Here is a 19,569-nt window from a genome sequence, read left to right as displayed (position 1 = left end):
GGGTAAAAGGAGGGATGGGGGGAATCCCAGGCGGGTGATGGATGCCTCTGTCAGCCCAGCTCGTATTTATTAATAGTCTTAATACGGGAAGCAATAAAGGAAGAGAGGGATTCTATTAATTAAATCATTGTTATAATTAACTTTCATTAAAGGAGGATCAATAAAGAGAGGTTGAGATGGAGAGAGTAGAGATCCATTATCTCTAATTTCCTTGGAAGGGATTCAGGGAACGAGATGGGGTTGCTAGGCGACAGAGATGTGAGGGAAGAAGGAAGGATGTAAGATGTCATCCAGGTGGGGCTGGAAGGGGGGTAGCTAGGAGGGCTCCAGGTAAATGGAGATGGAGGATGGTAGTGTTGGTCCACTCAAGGGTCTTAAAGGGAATGGAGGATGGCTGATAAGGGAGCTTTGGCGATGGAAAGCAAGGGGGCTATGGACAGGTGCTTGGTAAGGAGCCTCTCAGGAGCCTTGGTGAGCATGCCAGTCTTAATAAATGCTTTATGCCGCTGCTTTGGATGAAGGTGTTTCTGTGTCTGTGGAGTTCAGGCTGTACAAAGGTCTGTGAGGATGCCACAGAGGGAGAAAGGGAAGCAAGGAGGGAAGGGCAGTCACCTTTCTTCAGAGCCAGACACTTAAGGCTTTTTGTTTTGTTTTTGTGCGGGTCCTGGGGCTTAAGCTCAGGGCCAGAGTGCTGTCCCTTTTGCTTTAGGCTAGCACTCTACCACTTGAGCCATGGCTCTACTTCTGGCTTTTGGGTGGCTAACTGGAGATGAGATTCCCATGGACTTTCCTGCCCTCTGAGTAGCTAGGATTACAGTGAGCCACCAGCAAGCCACTATTAAGGTTTTTTGTTTTTTTTTAAACAAAACAAAAAGCAGAAAAACAAAAAGAAACAAAAACCCTAAGAACTCAAAGGTGTACACTCTTCTCAGGAGTAATGCCCCTTGGACAGCCATCTTGGAGAGTGCCGATGTGAGCAGTGGAAGCTTCTGGCTCTTGCAGGGCACTCTACCTGCCTCTGCACCCTGACCCCATCCACCTGCCCTCTCCCCCCTGCACTGTCCTCCTAGCTAGACCTCCCACGTGGAAGGTCCCGGCGGCCAGCACACCAGGACACATAGTAGGAGGTCAAGCATCCAGTCTCTCCCCACCCTCAGGATGCTCAGAGCCCAAAGCCTGCACCCTCTGCCCTAGTTATATCTCATGATGCCAGCACATTTTACGACAACACTTACACATATCATATAAATATATTTGTCAAAACTACAGAAAGGAGGCAAATGGTGGGGAGATTCTTATTGCTGTGGGAGACCTGGAAAGGGAAAGGGTTGGGAAATGGGGACACCTGGGAGCACTTGTCCCCCCCATCCCTCACAGAAGGCACAAGTACATTATTTCTTTCCATGTGAGGATGTGGGGGGTGCGGAGTGGCGGGGAAGGGCAGGAGAGAGAGTAAAAGAATCCTTAAAAATAGAAAAGAAACCGTGAGACTTAATATCGAAAGCATGGAAGGGACTGGGGTGGGGTGGGGAAGGAAATAAGGAATGTGGGGGGGGGGAGAACCAAGAGAGAAAATGATAAAGCGGAGAACTAAGAGGGGTCTGAAGAGGTCATGACATTCATGCTGCAGGACCCAGAGAAAAATTCAGGTAAACAAACAAACCTCAAATAGGAGAGGGTGGGGACCCCCAGGAACTGGCTTTGGGGCCTCAGAAAGGGGAGTGTGTATGAATGTATGTGTGAGTGTGTGTGTGTGTGTGTGTTCACGAGTGTGTGGGGGGGGTGGCTGTATATCCGAAGCAAGCAACCATGGCTAGTAGTGGACGATTCTATTCCCACAAGGGAAGGTCTCCTCCATCCTGGCTTCCTTCAAAAGCGCCTTCAGGGGGTCAACTCAGCCACTGCTTCCAAGGACGACCCCTGCCTGGGACAAAAAAGCCAGGTGGGAGAGGATGAAGTTAGAAAGCTTGGGATGCAGACAGGGCCCACACAAGTGGTTCTTAGGGAACAGAGTATCATGGAGCCTGGTGTGGTAGAACACGGGTGGGAGGTGAGCGGGCGTGTGGGAGTGTATGTTGGTGCATGTGCTAGGGAGAGGTGAGGTCACTCAAAGGTGAAAGGGTCTTGGGTGCTGAAAAAGAAGTGTCCATCCATGTGGTCCTCCAGGGCATCCTTGTCACTGTCGGCAGGGAAGCGCTCCTTACAGATAGGACACTCCTTCCATGGGGGGGTGCCAGGGCCCCCAGTGCTGGCCTCTGACAGGGGACCCACTGCAAAGCCACTAAAGAGAGATGGAGGGGAAAGGGAGAGGGTCAGCGTGCTCCATTGCTTTCTTGACTGGTGGGTCTCAGGGAGTAGGGACTCGTGTCTGGCTCCCCACATTATATGGCTCCTGACTGCAGCCTCCTGGTCCTTCCGGGCCAGCCTCTGCGGTGACATCTTTCTCTTCGTGATACTAGATGCCTTGGTTTTCCTGATTCCCATGTCCTCCCTTCTTGAATCCCTGCTGGTCTCTGTAGTGCAGGACCCCATCCCCCAACCTCCTGCTCTCCTCCCTCCATCTCTGTCTGCTGGCTAATGAGGCTGAAAATGAGTCTGACATCGTCCTTCATCTTCCCGCTCCAGCTGAGGAGGATGACAGCATGGCCCCTCCCTGCCCGAGCCCATCTCCCATCCAGGCAAAGCCAGGGGCTTCATGATAAAATCTCTCCTTCCCAGGCCCTCACTGCTTGATCAGGGCAGAAGAAGAAAGGCAGAAGGGGGTAATTTTAATACCTGAGTCCCCCAACCTGGTAATTCTCCCAGAGAGAATCTCCTGGGACAGTTGTGTGTGTGTATATGTGTGTATGTGCGTGTGTGCGCGCGTGCGTGCACAAAGCACAGCAGTCTCAGATGTAGCTAGACAGATGCCACATCCCTGTTTTCTTTCAGTCCTTATCCCTGGGGGCCTTGGTCACCTCCCTTCAACCCTCAAGGAACCTAGGTACCTACCTAGTGGTTGGGGAAGGGGCAGGGGCAGAAGAGAGGGGATGCAGGGCAATTTGGGCTCCACGGAAGATGGTGCTAGAACAACATAGAAGCCAGTTTAAAGGCAGGGCCTCTGAATGCAAAGGTAAGACAGAGGGAGAGATGACCTGAAGGCACCTGGGATCTGGAGCAGTGGGTAATGGCTCTCTGCCAACCACCCGGTTTATCTCCTTCCTTGGCTGAGGCTAAGGAGAGGGAGGCTTGGGGCAGAGTAGGAAGACACAGCTCACATGGATGTCCTCTCCCACTGCTCTCCCCACTCTTCCCTCCTGTGCTCCCCCACTGTGCTCACCTGGCCATATCATAGAAGGCATTGCCCAGTTCAGGGAGCAGCAGACTGGCCTCCTCACCCCCACTCTGCACGGCTGCCATCAGAACTGATTTCTCATCCTCAGCCTCCTGAGCACCAAAGAGACAGGGCAGGGTTTTGGGGAGGAGTTCCCAGGTTGGGGCATGACACACTGGGACATGTAAGGGAAGAGAAGCCAAGGCTGGGACAGTGAGCAGAGTGGCTGAGGGAAGAGCAAGGTCAGAGAGTGTTTGGAAGGAGACTGGTGGAAGCGGAGAGGATACTGGGCTGGACTGGGTTTGAAGTTGGTCTGTTGGTAGCTCTGCAGAGAGGCTGAACCTGCTTCCTCTCCCTTGAGGATAGAGTCCTGGATGACACAGACCTGCTGACCTCATGGGAGGGGGCGAGGTTAGGACTCAGGAATGGCCCTCTCCCCTTCATGCTGCCTCTGCCAGGCCTCTCCTCATTGCTCACCGAGTCAGAGCTACTGTCCTCAGCTGGACCTGAGAGGTGGGCTGCAATGGGTGCAGGCTGGCTGATGACAACTAGGGCAGAAGACTCTCGGGGCCCGGCAGGAGAGGAACCTGGATCTCCACGCTCACATAGGCCATAGGGTGGGAGCCTCATGTCTTCTGGGGACTCATCTTCTGAGTCTGTCAGAGCCGAAGGGCAGCCTGTAGGAGAGACAGGTGGATCAGCTATACCTCCTCTGCAGGAGGGAGACAGTTCAACTCAATCGGGGCTGGAGTCTGGGAAGGAAAAAGGCAAAACACAGAGGAGGCAGAGGCAGCTCCTAGGGCATGGGGTGGAGCCTTCCTCCAGAGGGAAAGGGGATGGGGGTGGGGGGAGTGGATAAGACAGGGAGTATACAGACTCAGCCCTGCTGTGGCTTCCTCGTCCTCTGTAGCAGCATCCTCATCCCACTTCTCATCTGCCACCTTCTCCAGGCGGGCCTCCAACTTCCTCATGTACTCTAGCAGTTCCTGCAGTTTGGGGAAGAAAGAGGCAGGTGCTGGGGGCTGGGAAGGTGCCCGTCTTGCTGGCTTACCCAGCCTTCCCTGGCTCTGGTGAACTTGAGCTCCTTGGGATTAGATGCCTTCACGGCAGGAGGCAGATGCCCTTACCAGGAACTCTCCTCCATTGGTATTTCCCTCCCTTCTCTTGGCACTCCTCCCCTGTGCAGAGGCAGCTATAACAAGTGCCAGGGTCCCCCGTTTAGTCTCTGGGCCCTCTTAGAGAATCTGGTTTCTAAGCCAAGAGATGACAAGAAGATACAGAGTTTTCAATCCCTGAGTCCATTTTTGCTGAGTAACTGGAGCTCTCTCTGGATGCTGAGGCCTGGGTTAGGGGTTCTCACCTGCTTCTCCACTTGCAGCTGCTCTTTCTCTTTCTGAAGCACACGCAGGGCTGACCGCAGCTCTGTCAGCTCTCGCTTACTTTCTGATAACTGCACCTGAGGGAAAAGGGCCGATGGAACCTTGAGCCTAGAACGTGCCTCCAGGAACCTGGGGTCTGGGTGTCCTGCACCAGCCCTTTAACACCAGGCTGCCCCAGCCTCCGCTCCTCTCCTGCTCTGACACATGCAATGTTCCTCCTTCCCTGGAGACTCAGTCTCCTCGATAACCTCCCCCACTACGGGTCTTGATCACAGCAAGGACCTCTATAATTCCCCTATGAGTCACCCCTACATGGCCCAGATGTGCAGAAAGGGACATTGTACACTTAAACCAATGGGGGCTTGGGGGTAGACAAGTAAGATATCACCCTATATATAAGTGGGCATTAGAGAAGTGGGGGGGGGGACAGAAGAGAAGAAGGAGAGGAGAGAAAGACAGGAGAGACAGGAGAGAGGAGAGAGAGACAGGAGAGAGGGAGAGACAGGAGAGAGAAAAGAGAGAGAGGAGAAAGAGGGAGGGAGAGAGCAGAGAGAAAAGAGAAAGCAGAGAGGAGAGGAGAGACAAAAAGAGAGAGTGAGGAGAGAGAGGAAAGGAGAGAAGAGAGAGGGAAAGAGGAGAGAGAAAAGAGAGCGGAGAGGAGACAGAGAGAAAAAGGAGAGAGGAGAGAGAGAAAAAGAGGGATATGAGAGTGAGGAGAGAGAGGAGAAAAAGAAGAGAGGGAGAGAGGAGAGAGAGAGGATAGAAGAGAAGAGAAAGAGGGAGAAAGCAGAAAGAAAAGAGAGAGCAGAGAGCAGAGAGCAGAGAGAGAGAAGAGAGAGGGAGAGAAGAAAGAGAGAAGACAGATGAGAGAGGAAGAGGATAGAGGGAGAGAGAGAGGAGAGAGAAGAGAGAGGGGACCACTCTGGCTCAGGACGCACTATCGGACCCCTAGTGGCCTGGAGTCTCACCAGGCTAGAGTCCTTTTCCCGGGCCAGCTCTGTCTTGAGCATGTGGCTCTGGCTTCTCTCATCCTGCACTGCCTTCTCTAGCCGTAGGATCTCCGCACTCAGCTTCAGGATCTTGTCCTTCTCTGCCTGGAGATAGTCATAAAAGAGAATGAGAGGGCAGAGGTGAGGAAAAAGGGATGCCACTGGAACAGTGCCATTCCTCACTGCATCTCTTCATTTACTGGACTGGATTGTTCCGGAGCTATTTCCCCTTAGTGCCTTCTTCATTTCCCACACTCCCTGAATGCAGGAGAGGGCATGACAGACAGCAAGCTGCTGTGCTGATCAGCAATGAGCATCATGGCCTGTACCAAGAAGATGGTAACTAAGGAAGACTAAAGATAGCAACTAAGACTGGTAACTAAGGAAGTTGTTATGGTGATGAAGACTTAGTCCTAACTATATCCTTGAAGGCGAAGGGTGCCTTCCCTGAAGGTGCTCCCCCAAGTCCAAGTCCTCTGAGGTTCTTCGTGTGTGTGTGTGTGTGTGTGTGTGTGTGTGTGTGTGTGTGTGTGTGTGTGTGTGTGTGTGTGTGTGTGTGTGTGTGTGTGTGTGTTAGAAACTGGATCTTTTTTTTTTTTGCGAGGAGGGGGGTGGTGCCAGTCATGAGGTTCGAACTTAGAACCTAGGGTGTTGTTCCTGAAGTTTTTCTTGCTCAAGGCTAGCATTCTACCACTTGAGCCACAGCTCCACTTCTCACTTTTTGGCAGTTTATTGGAAATAAGAGTCTGCATGAGCTAGCTTCAAGTCATGATCCTCAGATCTCAGTCTCCTGAGCAGCTAGGATTACAGGCATGAGCCATTGGCACTTGGCCGGGCTGGCACTTTCATTAGCTTTCTTTGCTGGTGAATGGGAGATAGATCTCCAATTTTATCTATGGACGTGACTGCTCAGGCTGTCTGAGCTGTGATCCTCAGATCTCCTGAATAGCTAGGATTTCTGGCATGAGCCACTAGCACCTGCTTCCTCTGCTTCCGTGCTCCAGGAGGGCCTGATCACATGTAGGTGAGACTGACAGTTCCCACTGCCCTCTACCTCCACATTCTGCAGCAGCCCGGCCCGCTCCTTGCTCCATTGGCACTTTTCCTCTTTCAGGTGCAGACTGAGCTCAGCCAGCCTGCCATTGACTTCAGCCACCTCCAGGCGGCTGCGGTGCAGCTCAGCTATGGTGCGGTCCCTTGCTCCTGCAGCGCTGGCCAACTCTTCCCCGAGAAGAGCAGCTTTTTGCTGGCTTGAAGCTGCAAGCTCCTGAACTCCGCGAAGCTGCTCCTTCAGGGGCTCCAGCTCAGCCTCAGGAGAAAGGGGACAGAGATCAGTGTTCCCAGTGAATCACTCATGAACCATCTCTCTCCCATCCCAAATGCAATAGCATTCAGAACAGTGCTATTCGAGTAGTCATGTTTTTGACCCTTGTCTATGAACATCCAAATACTTCTATAACTAGCGTTTGGACCTTGCACCGCTTCCTGCTGTCTGAGGGTCTTCACTCACCACTCTCTGTTGGGCCTGGCTGAGGGTGTCCTTCATGTGGGCCACCTTGTCCTTCAGTCGCTGGGTCTGAGCACTCTGTTCCTCCTGTTGGCCCTTGGCCTCCTGCAGCTCCATGTTTAAGCGATGGTTCTCTTCTTGTGCCACTTGGAGCTCGGCCTGATGGCAGCAGAAAGTAGGTAAGAAAAGGCTAGGAAGCAAGTGACCTCTGTTGTTGTGATGAGGGAAATGTTAAGGTCCATCTCTTAGATTAAACACACACTTAAGCATTTGGTTCTTGCCAGTACTTATCAATTTTTTTTTTTTGGTGCCAGTCTTGGAGTTAAAATCAGGGCCTGCGTGCTTGTTTCTCAACTTTTGTATTCGAGGCTAGTGCTCTACCCCTTGGAACCAAGCCTCCACTTTCAGTTTTTTGACAGTTCACTGGAGGTAAGAGTCTTACAATATTCCTGCCTAGGCTGGCTTTGAACAACAGTTCTTAGATCTCAGCCTCCTGAGTAGCTAGGATTACAGGTGTGAACCACTGGCACTCAGCTTACAAGCACTTGAGTCTGCAGCCGAAAGGGACTTGCTTTTGAACATCTGGTTTCCAGCTGCCATAAGCATCACAGTCTGGGGTCTTAGATGTAGGTGACCCCCATTCCACTTCTACCTTCCTCCTTTTCTGTTTAAATCAAAACTCAGTTTGAATGTTCTACAGGCCTTTCAAACACAGCATATTCTACATTTCCTACCTCTCATCCCAGTAGCATAGGCTGGCCTCAAACTCATGATCCATTGACTTCTGCTTTCTGAGTGCTGAGATTACAGGCTAAGCCACCATACCTGGACTTGCCTTATCTTTTCAAGTCTCATTTCTACTTACCATGTTGCCCAGGCTGGATATTTTGGTGCTAGGCTTAGCACTGTTTTCTCCCCAATGCCCACAGGAAAGCCAGCTTCCATCTTGGACAAAGCCATTTTTCTTTTCCTATTACTGCCACATTAACTCAGGTTTTAGTTATTTTTTAGATGACTGAATAACCTCAAAACTAGTTTATTTTCCACAAGGCAATCAGATTAACATTCTGTAAATAGTTTTTTAAGAAAACATCAGGGGCTGGGAAGTTGGCTCAGTGGTAGCGTGCTTGCCTTCCATGCATGAGGCCCTGGGATTGATTCCGCAGTATCATATAAGCAGAAAAAGAGCCGAAAGTGGCGCTGTGGCTTAAGTGGTAGGGTGCTAGCCTTGAGCTGAAGAGCCTCCAGGCCCAGAGTTCAGCCCCCACAACTGACAAAACAAAACAAAACAAAACCTAATTTTAAGCTGGGCACTGGTGGCTCACACCTGTAATCCTAGCTATTCAGGAGGCTGAGATCTGAGGATCATGGTTCAAAGCCAGTCTGGGCAGGAAAAGCTGTGAAACTCTTATCTCCAATAAACCACCAGAAAACCAGAAGTGGCGATGTGGCTCCAGTGGTAGAGCTCTAGCCTTGAGCTGAAGAGCTAGGGACAGTGCCCAGGCCCAGAGTTCAATCCAAACAACCAACCAAAAAAAAAAAAAAATTACCTAAGTGCTCAAGTTAACATAATAGAAATCACTAATTCATCAATGTGTGCTTCTAAATAACCTCAGAAAAAAGTCTATTATGTTTTTATGGAAGAAACCTATAAACAGATTGCAAGGTGAACAGTTTAAAATATGTGATTATTTGTACCTACTTGTGTGCAACTCAAGTGTGTGCAATACTGTACAACCAAACAAAATGCAGAAATACATTCATTATTAATGCTGACAGAACATTCATTATCTCTAATTTTAAAGTTTGGTATCCATCAAAAATAATTAGCCAGGTTCCCTTGAGCGAAATAGCTCAGACAGTGCCCAGGCCCTGAATTCAAGCTCCTATAACCACACACACACACACACACACACACACACACACATTATAATACATGTATACATACATGTATATATATGTATATATGTGTGTATACACACACATATATATTTATATTTATTTATTTAATTGCCTTTTTTTTTCTGATTGATCCTGGGGCTTGAACTCTGGGCTTGGGTGCTGTGCTCTTCAGCTCAAGGAGTGTTCTACCGCTTAAGCCATAGCACCACTTCTGGTTTTCTAGTGGTTTACTGGAGATAAGAGTCTCACGGACTTTCCTGCCCAGGCTGGCTTTGAACCATGATCCTCAGATCTCAGCCTCCTTAGTAGCTAGGATTATAGGTATGAGCCACCGGCACCCGGCTTGCCTTTCTTTTTTAGATAGGGTCACACATCAACCCAGACTCAAACTTTTGATCTCTTAAGCCTCTAGAATGCTGGGATTATAGGCATATAGCACCATGCCCAGCCACTTAATTGCTTTCATTACTTGATAAGTACATGCATTACATTTGAATTCATAAGCTAAAATTAAATGCTGCTTTTATTGATTTAAACAGTGAGGTTCCCACATAAGATGTAAAACTTCATTCAGGGCAGGAGAAGAAGTGTTCTAGAAGTAAAATGTTGGAAGCAGTAGGCTAGTTCATGCATCTTTTTCTTCTTCCTTTCTTTTTTTGTCGGTTGTAGGGCTTGAACTCTGGGCTTGGGCGCTGTCCCTGCACTCTTCAGCTCAAGGCAAGCTTGAGCCAAAACACCACTTCCGGTTTTCTAGTGTTTTTTTTAATTTTTTTTATTGGAGATAAGTCTCATGGAGTTTCCTGCCCGGGCTGGCTTTGAACTGTGATCCTCAGATCTCAGCCTCCTGAGTAGCTAGGATTACAGGCGTAAGCTTCCAGCACCCAGCTCTTCTTCCTTTCTTTTACCCCATGTTTATCTATTTCTTTTTCTTTTTCTTTTTTTTTGCTGGTCACGGGGCTTGAACTCTGGGCTTGGGCGCTGTCCCAGCTCAAGGCAAGAGCTCTACCGCTTGAGCTACAGTGCCACTTCTGATTTTCTAGTGGTTTATTGGAGATAAGAGTCTCATGGACTTTCCTGCCCGGGCTGGCTTTGAACTGTGATCCTCAGATCTCAGCCTCCTGAGTAGCTAGGATTACAGGCATGAGCTACCAGTACCTGGCCTATTTCTGCTTTTAGACAATGGCTTACCAGCCAAAAATGGCCTTGACCTCACAATCCTTGATGAGCACAGGCGGAACAACTGAGAAAGCAAAGCAGCTCTGCTTACCTCACCTTGCTCCTTGTCTGCTTGCACTTCCTTCAGCTGGCCCATGAGTTTCTCCTGCTCCCGAGTCAGGGCCTTCACTGTGTCTCTAACCCTGTGAGTGGGGACAACATGCTGGATCATCTGGTAATCCAGAGAAGGACTGAGGACTCAGACCTTTGTTCTGTGCTCTTCCACTGGTGCCCTTCAAGGCCTAGACCTACACTTCTGGAATGCTCAACTCCCCACACCAGAGAATCTAGTTCAAAATCTCAAGAACCCATAGTTTCTAGCTCTAGAGTATGATCTAAATACAAGCCATTTAACCTTTTGCTTTATGTAGCATTTTAAGGAATGTTCTGTTCATGGTTCCCTGGCTATTTTCACTCACTCAAGAGATCAGAATCACCAAGGCATGATGGCTCACATCTATAATCCTAGCTACTCAGGAGGCTAAGTTCCAAAAATAGCCCAGGAAGAAAAGTATTTGAGACTCTCATCTCCAATTGACCACCGAAAAAGCTGGAAGTAGAAGTGTGGCTCAAGTGAAAGAGTGCTAGCCTTGAACAAAAAAGAAAAGGGACAGCACACAGGCCTTGAGTTCAGTCCGCAGTACTGGCATGAGACAGGGAGAGAGGAAGAGATGGACAGAAGAAAGAGGGACAGAGGAGGAGAAAGGGAGAGAGAGGAAGAGAAGGAGGAAAAGGGAGAGGAGAGAGAGAGAGAGGGGAGAGAGAGAGAGACAGAGAGAGAGAGAGAGAGATTTCATAACACTTCTGGATTACCAGTCCCAATCTTTCTTTTTTCCAGTACCAGGGATTGCAAGCCAGTCTTACATTAAAAGCCAATCTAGGCAAGTGCTCTATCACTGAGCTCTAACTTTAGCTAAACATCTCTTAGTAATGAGAATAGAATCTGTGTCTCTCCTGTGGTTAAAAATATTCTTGAGACAGGGTCTGGCTATGTTGTCCAGGCTGTCATCAAATTCTTGAGCTCAAGCTACCCTATCCTCCTGCCTCAGCTTCCCAAGTAGCTGAGACTCAGAGGTATACCATCCTCAAGTAAAATTTGAAATCCATCCTCTCTTATCTTACATGTTCTAGCCTATCTCTTCTTCCAAATCCTTCACTACTAGTTCTGCTTAGCATTTGCTGCAGTAAGTGGCAACTACGATTGTTTCTGAAGGTGGGAAACACAGCATAGCATCAGGAAAGATGGAAGAGAATCAGCAGAAAGAATCTCCAGTAAGAGGATTACCCCTAGGGAGAGAAAGGATGCAGAAACCAGATGAGACAGAAAGCAGGTGTCTGAAACAGGAGGCTGGAGTGTGGAGGTCACCGGAAATGAGAAGCGATAGAAGGGGCGGGGCTCACCTGTCCAGCTCCACCTCCTTTGTCAGCACTTTCTCACTGATGGTTTGGATGTCATCCTCCAGCTCCAGGATGCGCGCTACGTGATCTCCCTGTTGCTGGCTCAGGATGTCCCTCTCCTCTGTGAGCTCCCCATAGGACCGAGAAAGCCCCTGGAATTCAAGTCCCAAAGGAAGGAGACAGAGGGTGAAATTCATCTCTCAAAGAGCAGGACAGAAGTTTCACAGGAACACAAAAGCACTGGATCACTTCTAGCTCTGGTCTACCACCTTTCTTCAAAAGGAAATGTATGGGGCCATGGCTTTACCTGGGAATATGGCCATCTCCACTTTATAGGGGAGGTAATCCCCTTTCTCTCTCAGAAACCTACTTCTTTGATGTCAAGATTGTCTTTTATTTTTCTCTTGGTGCCAATACTGGGGATTGAACTCAGGGCCTGGGCACTGTCCCTTAGCTTTTCAGGTTCGAGGTTGGTGTTTTACTACTTGAGCTACACCTCTACTTCTGGCCTTTGCTAGTTAATGAGATAAAAGTATCTCATGGATTTTCCTACCCAGACTGATTTTGAACCACAATCCTCAGATATCTGCCTCCTGAGGATTACAAGCATGAACCACCAATGTCTGACCTAAGTTCATCTTAAAAGCCAGCGAATATCTCTCCTTTCCTCTCTTCTGATTCTGGACTCTGAGTGCGCCCTCAGCTCCCATTCCCTCCAAGGCCTGATTCTTACCTTGTATTGCTCTGTGAGCTCTGCATGCTCCCGTCTGGTGGTGGCCAGGGCTGGCTCCAGCTCCTGCACCCGGCTCCTCAGCTCTGTCACCTGCTCCTCCAACTGCAGCTTCAGTTGCATCAGGTCATTCCGTTCTTGCTGGCTCTCATCCAGCTGGTTCTACGGTGACAAGGTGAGAGGAGTGTGCCTGTGAGGCACCTGTTCTAAGGTCTGGCTACTCTCTAGATACATTTCAGCACTGGGAAGCCGTGATGGAATGAGATGCAAAAGGGTGAGCAGGGGAGGCTTGGTGTGAGGCTTGGGGTTCTAGAAGGCAGGATTGTCCGTATTATAGAAAGGCTATCCACTCTCATCTATGGAGCTCCTCAGGAAGTAAATTACCACCTCCTTACAGGTCCCTGACCCTCACCTTCACTGAGGAAGTCTTCCTTGCTAATATTTGCCTCTATTCCCTAATTCCTCTCTATCTCATCCACTAGTAATACAAGCCACATGAAAAAATTTATTTGGCCAGACGCTAGTGGCTCACACCTGGAATCCTCACTACTTAGGAGGCTGAGATCTGAGGATCATGGTTCAAAGCCAGCCCAGGCAGGAAAGTCTGTAAGACTCTTATCTTCAATTAACTACCAGAAAACCAGACATAGTGCTGTGGCTCAAGTGGTTTAGCACTGTCTTGAACTGAAGAGCTCAGGGACAGTACCCAGGCCCAGAGTTCAAGCCCACCACCAACTAAAAAAAAAAAAAAATTTTGTTTTTTGGTCAGCCGTGGGACTTGAACTCATGGCCCAGGCACTGTCCCTGAGTTCTTCTGCTCAAAGCTAGTGTTCTACCACTTTGAGCCACAGTGCCACTTCAGATTTTCTGGTGGTTAATCGGAGATAAGAATTTCACAGATTTGGGCTGGGATGTAGCTCAGTGGCAAAGCGCTTGCCTAGTAAATGCAACGTCCTGGGTTTGATACCCAGTACCAAAAAAAGAAAAGACAAAAAAAAAAAAAAAAAAAGGAATTTCACAGATTTTCCTGCCTGGGCTGGCTTTGATCCACAATCTTCAGATCTCAGCCCCTTGAGTAGCTACGATTACAGGCATGAACCACCAGTGCCTGGTTCACATGAAAGTTTAAATTTCCTAGCTGGCAATTCTTTTTTTTATTTTTGTTTATTTATTTTTGTTGGTCATGGGGCTTGAACTCTGGGCTTGGACACTGTCCCTGAGTTCTTCAGCTCAAGGCGAATGCTCTACTGCTTGAGCTACTACGCCAACTCCAGTTTTCTAGTGGTTTATTGGAGATAAGAGTCTCACAGACTTTCCTGCCCGGGCTGGCTTTAAACCGTGGTCCTCGATCTCAGCCTCCTGAATAGCTAGAATTGCAGGCATGAGCCACCGGTGCCTGGCTCCTAGCTGTCATTTCTTTCTTTCTTTTGTTTTTTTGGTTGGATGTGGGGCTTGAACTCTGGGCCTGGGCACTGTCCCTGAGTTCTTCAATTCAAAACTAGCCCTCTACTACTTGAGCCACAGAGCCACTTCCGGATTTTTCTGTTTATGTGGTGCTGAGGAATTGAACCCAGGGCCTCATGCGTGCGAGGCAGGCACTCTACCACTGAGCCACCTTCCCAGCCCCTAGCTGCCATTTCTAAAAAGTAACAAGAAATACGTGATGCACATTTTTACAATACCTTATTTAACCCAGTCAAATTCACATTATCATATTTATCGTGTAATCAGTTTACAAATCATTGAGCTCTTTTACAATCTGTTTTGTTAATACTGTCTTCACCCAGCAATTATCTTGCCAGTGATGTACCTCAATTGTTAAGAGCCATATATGGGTAGTGTCTCTGTGCTGAATAGACAGGACAGGGCTGGGACCAATCTGCTGCCTCTCCTCCCTTGTTCTGTAGGCAGCTCCCATTCTCTCTTCCCTGGAGTGGCCTCCCTCTACCTTGTAGCTCTTCCTCTAGGGCAGGAAGTTACGCTTGCCTGGGGATAGCTTGCTTTCCTGCTTCATATGTTGCCGTCTACATGAAGTTCTTACAAGTCTGTTGTCCTTTTTTTACCTGTAGCACAGTGGCCTTGGGGACAACCAGCAGAATGTCAGAGCCACCATCAGCTTCTTCCAGGGTCACCAGCTCATCCATGGGCCTTGGCTCTCGGAACTGAAAGGGGGGGCTCTGCCCACACACCCGTCCCTGGCGATTCACGTATCGGAACTGGTAGAGTTGAGCTCCTGGTTTGGGCAGGTAACTAGCTGTAGGAAGAAGAATGGACTGAGGACCTTAATATGATCCCAGACTTTCAAGTCTCAGCAGGTCCCTGTTCTCCTTAGATTGCCACAATGTCCACTGTCTGTGGCTCTGTCTCCTATACTGCTTCCCCCTTCCACCTCCTATAGGCTATTTCTGTTCTGTAGGATACTCTCCTCCTCCTGTCTCCTTAGCCTTCTGTTTCCTTTTTCCTAAACCTCTTCCCTTCTCTCATCCTCATAGTATATGCTAGTTGCCATTTATTGAGTGCCCACCATGTGGCAAGCATTGCATGAATGATTTTACCTGTAGCATTTCAAGTCCTCCTACTGTCCCTATAAATTGGCATCCCATTTTACTGTTAATAGTCACACAGAGGTTTAGTCATCTACCCAAGTCCAAATAGCTTGTAAATATGAGTGCTTTGTATTAAGATAGGTCTTTTGGAATCGTATGACCACCCTCTTCTACCCTGCCCTCTTTCCTACCCCTAGTTCCATAAGGGAAGAGTTTCTCCTTTTTTGGGTAAGTGGTAGGACCAGTTACTCTCTAACTATCTATTTTATCTGGCTCAATGAGAACCCCATGGCTCTGTATTTGATGTAATGACTATTTACTTGTTTATTTTGAGATAGGTTCTCTTTATATTGCTCAAACCAGCCTTGGATTCCTGGGCTCAAGTAATCTCCTTGTTTCAGCTTTCCCAATAGCTGGGACTACCGGCCATACCTGGCTCTGACGTCATTTATACTTTTCTTTGTCTTCTGCGCCTTTTGTGTTCCTAAGCCCACTACCATCCTTTAAGCCTTGGCTTAAACCCTTGGCTCCTCCCTCCAACGTTCCCATCTTTCTTTGTACCTTGGAACTGGACACTGGCATGAGTAGGGGAGCCATCAGTTGTGCTTTCTGGCACTGACGACCATACAAAAGTGTGGTAATCCCGAACACAGGCAGCTTCCACCTGTGACAATGTAAGGTAGGAGAGGCGTAAGGAGATGGGTCTACCATTTATGGATGATAGAAGAGGCAGAGAGATTGAATGAGGGAGGAGGATGGTGTTATGGTGGCAGGGATAAGAGATAAAGTAAGTAAAGGGACAGTAATGTCAGGAGAAAGCGAGGGTAGGAGAGAAAGAAGATGCCTTTTGCTTCTACATATGGCCTCTGTCATCTGTGCCATCTTCCTCTCTATCAACCTAGTCATTCCCCATATTTCAACCAACCAGTGTCCCAAAACCCTGAACCCAAAGACATACCTTGAAGATGCCAATCCAGTCACTGGCACTGGGCACGGTGCCTGGGGGGAGGGTGTAATGACATTCCACCTTTGTGTTGGGTATGTAGGTCCGGGCTACATTTAGAAAGTTGACTCCACCCCGGGATGGTATCCGGCTTAGTGATGATTCTTCCATTCTGCCTTTGAGATATCTGCCTGCCTATGAAGGAAAGGGTTGATATCCTAAAGTTTCTCCATTATGGCTCCCTCCCCCGAACTCTATCCCCATCCTCCAACAGCCTACCTTTACACATGGGGATCAGCACATACCTGATTTCCAGCTGCTGAGGGAGTTTTTTGTTGTTGTTGTTGATGTTGTTTTTGGTTGAACTCTGGGCCTGGGCGCTGTCCCTCAGCTCTTCAGTTCAAGGCTAGTGTTCTACCACTTGAGTCACAGCCCCACTTCCCGTTTTCTGGTGGTTAATTGGAGATAAGAGTCTCATGGACTTTGCTGCACCGGCTGGCTTTGAACTGTGATCCTCAGATCTCAGATTCTTGAGTAGCTGGGATTACAGGCGTAAGCCAACAGTGCTAGGTTAAAGGTATCATTCTTAATTTCTAGGACCTATGTCTAGCCTTTTTATGTGAACTCCCAGCCTGTGTCATGCTGTATTCTTTCTGGCTCTTCAATTCTAACTTCAACTCCTCTTTATTGTTCCACTGACCAAGTCTCAGTGTCCTAGGTTCTGCCCCTTAGTCTTCCCTTTTCACATTCTATTCTCCTAGAGCATTCCAAATTCTCTTGCCCCATTTCATTCCCCACATCTTCTAACTCTTTCATTTAAAATCCAACTGAAGGGATGGGAATGTGGCTGATTAGTAGAGTGCTTCCCTAGCATGCATGAAGCCCTGGCTTTGATTCCTTAGTACTACATAAAGAGAAAAAGTGGAAGTGGAGCTTTGGCTCAATTGGTAGAGTGCTAGCCTTGAGCACAGAGAGGCTCAGAGACAGTGCCCAGGTCCTGAGTTCAAGCCCCAAGACTGGCAAAAAAAAAAAAAATCCAACTCAAGTGTGGGGCTCTTTAATTCTGAGCAGTTATTCCTTACCTATTCCTGAGCTTACTATCCCAACTCTACCCAGATATGAGTTATGACACCTGAAAGCAGAAAACTCATCTCTGAAGCGGGAACTGTTAACTCTTTAAAGGTGGAATCTAGAAAGTGTCATGGAGAACCAATACTGTAATCTTGACTCCTAAACTCTTAGTTCACTCCTAGTCTCTAAGATGTCTACTATGAATTCCAGAGAAACAGAAAGTTTCTCCTCTCATTCAAGAGATAAAGGGAAAAGATGTAAGGGAAGACACTTCCTGTCCTATAATTTGATTATTCCAGGAAGTCAAGAATTCTGGAGGCGGCAGCTTCAAGGGTGGAGTGAAGTCCTCAGCAGGAACATGTGGTATGGTTTCAGAGATGGAATGTGGGGGCCTGAAGCCAGGGAAGCCCCACCCCTAGGCAGGGTACAGACTGCAAGGAGAGAAGTAAGAGGCCTCAAGAAGGAGAAATGTATATTTAATGTTGAGAAAAGGGAAAGACAGTTCAAAAATGTTTTTTCTTTCCAGATCCTGCCAGAAACAGGTGTAGAAACCGCCCGGTCTGACTGGATGTTAGCTCCACTATTTCCCTTTCCATTTTCTGCCGCTCCTTTTAGTCTTAAATTTAAGAGCCCGAGTCTTGTCATCTGCTTGGATTAGTGGCTGAAGATATGCTAGACAATAGGCTTGGGAGGAAGGGATGTTCCAAGTTAGCCAGAGAGACTTAATAGGAAAATATTGGGGGTGGGGTGCGGACAGATAATAAAAACAAGCGTACTCCTCAGCCTAGGGCTATGAGCCCGCCCTCTTCTCTTCTCTCCAGCCCACTAATCTGCTTCCTGTGTCAGCTGCAGCCGAGGTGTCCAATCAGCCATCACTACTAGCCATGTGCACGCCCCCAAGCAGCACAAACCCACACCAGGCTGAGTGGGTGGCAGAGGAACTTTAAAAGAAATCAGAAACTCAGTGGAGAAGGTGGGCCAGCAATACAAAATGGAGAGACTTCTTCCCCCAAGACAGACTGAATTGAAGAAGACAGAGACAGAGACACTCTCTGGGTTTTCAACACTGAAAAATCCCTGGCTAAAACGAATAATTTATGTTCTCCCTCCCTCCCTCCCTAATACAGCTCTTCAGCAAGAAGTGGGGAGTGAACTGTTCACTAAGCTCTACACCTAGGGAAACCCCCAAATAATATCCACAGAGAAATGTCTTTCATGTCTGAAAGTTCAGGGTATGGAAAGTAGATGTATGTTGTAGATTCAGGTGTTCATAGTGTGTGTGTGTGTGTGGGGGGGGGGGTGTCTGTCTTCCACCCTGTAAGGCTTTAGATTCCCTTAGCATTTGGAAGCACCCCTCATCCTGCCCTCTCCAGGGATTCAACGTCGTAAAGGCCTTTGGATATGGGTGAGAGAGGGACAGTTTTTGAGGGCCAAGACTTGCCTGGAAGAGAATGAACGATTCTGACCCCCCTCAAACTTGTCTAAGCGTATCGGATTTCACAACGAAGGCCTAAGAAGAATGTGAAGATAATTGCGGGGGCTCCCCGCCCCCCACTCTGCCGGCTTAAGGCCCCCTGAAAACCCACAGCCCCTGAAACGTAGTGATGGCTTCTTTAGACGGAAAGGATTAAAACCCCAACGCTCCTGCATCTTCCCTCTATAGTTCCCCTAGACTGTCCTTTCGCCAGACTGAAAAGTCGGGTGACCCTCCCGTAGGACCACTCTCCCAATTAGGCCAAGTTTCTTACCCCACAGACCGGATCAGCTGTTCCCCTCACCTTTCACCAACAACAAAAACAGCACTCCGACTTCAAGAGGGGAGGGGAAAAGAGTGGCGCGAAGGCTTCTGGGGCTTGTGTTTTTTCTGGAGCAGATCGCCGCACAGTTCTCAGGCTCTAGGACTACCTATCCCAGAAAACAGCGCGTGAGGGGGCGGGAAAGAGGGAGGTGACGGCAGCGACCTTCGCCAGGAATCCTGGGAGTTGTAGTTCTCATTTCCCTGACAGTCCACGAGGGTGTAGTTACCAAAGGACTTCACAGCCCATGATTCCTCAGGAGTCGGGGGCGGGAGGGAGGGGGGAGACTGCGCTGGTGGTGGCTGCTGGCTGGTCACGTGCACCGAAGGGGGCGTTGGGGGAGGACCTGTGACTAACGTGTTCTGCAGAACGCTTTGCAGGGGGCTGCAACTCTTTCTGATTGGCTTTTCTCGTTCACTTTTCGGCCTTAATGTTAGGCCTTAGGAGGAAACTAAAGCCAGCAAAGGTCAAGAAACAACATTAGTCTAAAGTGTCAAGGCTGTGAAATGAGAGAACTCTACTTAGGATTGTCCAAGTTCAACCTGCAGGGGAGGAGAGACTCACAGATAGGGTAGCTGCTGCTGCTTCATTCCAACCTTGTAAGACGTTGTGTCTTGCACAGCTGGCTGTTTTCTTCAACTTGGTTTCTGTGCCAAGGGGCCTGAAATCTGCACACACCTCTGAGGGCCCTTCCTTGGACTGACTTCCGGGTCTAGGAAGAGGATGTCTTGCCTGAGAGGGTAATAGGTTCTTGGGAACCAGAAACGTGCCTTTGGGAAG

The 19,569-nt window shown here is 48.7% G+C and overlaps 1 protein-coding gene across 4 annotated transcripts; it reads right to left on the bottom strand.

The window, feature by feature from the left end:
- Positions 1–1,753: 1,753 nt before the first annotated feature.
- Positions 1,754–18,808, bottom strand: Calcoco1 (calcium binding and coiled-coil domain 1). 4 transcript variants are annotated; one of them, XM_042698953.1, is made up of 15 exons: positions 18,742–18,808; positions 15,938–16,117; positions 15,541–15,643; positions 14,497–14,687; positions 12,437–12,595; positions 11,707–11,855; positions 10,358–10,448; positions 7,192–7,347; positions 6,736–6,990; positions 5,661–5,786; positions 4,674–4,769; positions 4,191–4,299; positions 3,791–3,990; positions 3,320–3,426; positions 1,754–2,281 (listed from the first exon to the last, which is right to left on the bottom strand). In XM_042698953.1, the coding sequence occupies exons 2-15, from the start codon at positions 16,091–16,093 to the stop codon at positions 2,104–2,106; spliced, it is 2,076 nt and encodes a 691-aa protein (XP_042554887.1). In that variant the 5' UTR covers positions 16,094–16,117; positions 18,742–18,808; the 3' UTR covers positions 1,754–2,103. The 4 variants fall into 4 exon arrangements, with proteins under 4 accessions (XP_042554887.1, XP_042554888.1, XP_042554886.1 ...); XM_042698954.1 differs by having other exon boundaries at positions 15,938–16,098; positions 18,742–18,758; XM_042698952.1 differs by lacking the exon at positions 18,742–18,808 and adding an exon at positions 16,228–16,313.
- Positions 18,809–19,569: the final 761 nt, after the last annotated feature.

The sequence above is a fragment of the Dipodomys spectabilis genome, unplaced genomic scaffold (assembly GCF_019054845.1).
Source record: "Dipodomys spectabilis isolate Male_0828 unplaced genomic scaffold, ASM1905484v1 ptg000234l, whole genome shotgun sequence".
Taxonomy (NCBI): Eukaryota; Metazoa; Chordata; class Mammalia; order Rodentia; family Heteromyidae; genus Dipodomys; species Dipodomys spectabilis.
Note: the sequence above shows the minus strand (reverse complement) of the source record. Positions and strands in the feature narration are given on the sequence as shown.

Coding starts and splice junctions, on each gene's coding strand:
- Calcoco1 (XM_042698953.1), bottom strand. CDS start 16,093: ATGGAAGAATCATCACTAAGCCGGATACCATCCCGGGGTGGAGTCAAC. Junction 14,688..15,540: donor TGCCAGTGTCCAGTTCCAAG/GTACAAAGAAAG, acceptor TTCTTCCTACAG/CTAGTTACCTGCCCAAACCA. Junction 2,282..3,319: donor GCCTTCTATGATATGGCCAG/GTGAGCACAGTG, acceptor ATCTCTCTTTAG/TGGCTTTGCAGTGGGTCCCC.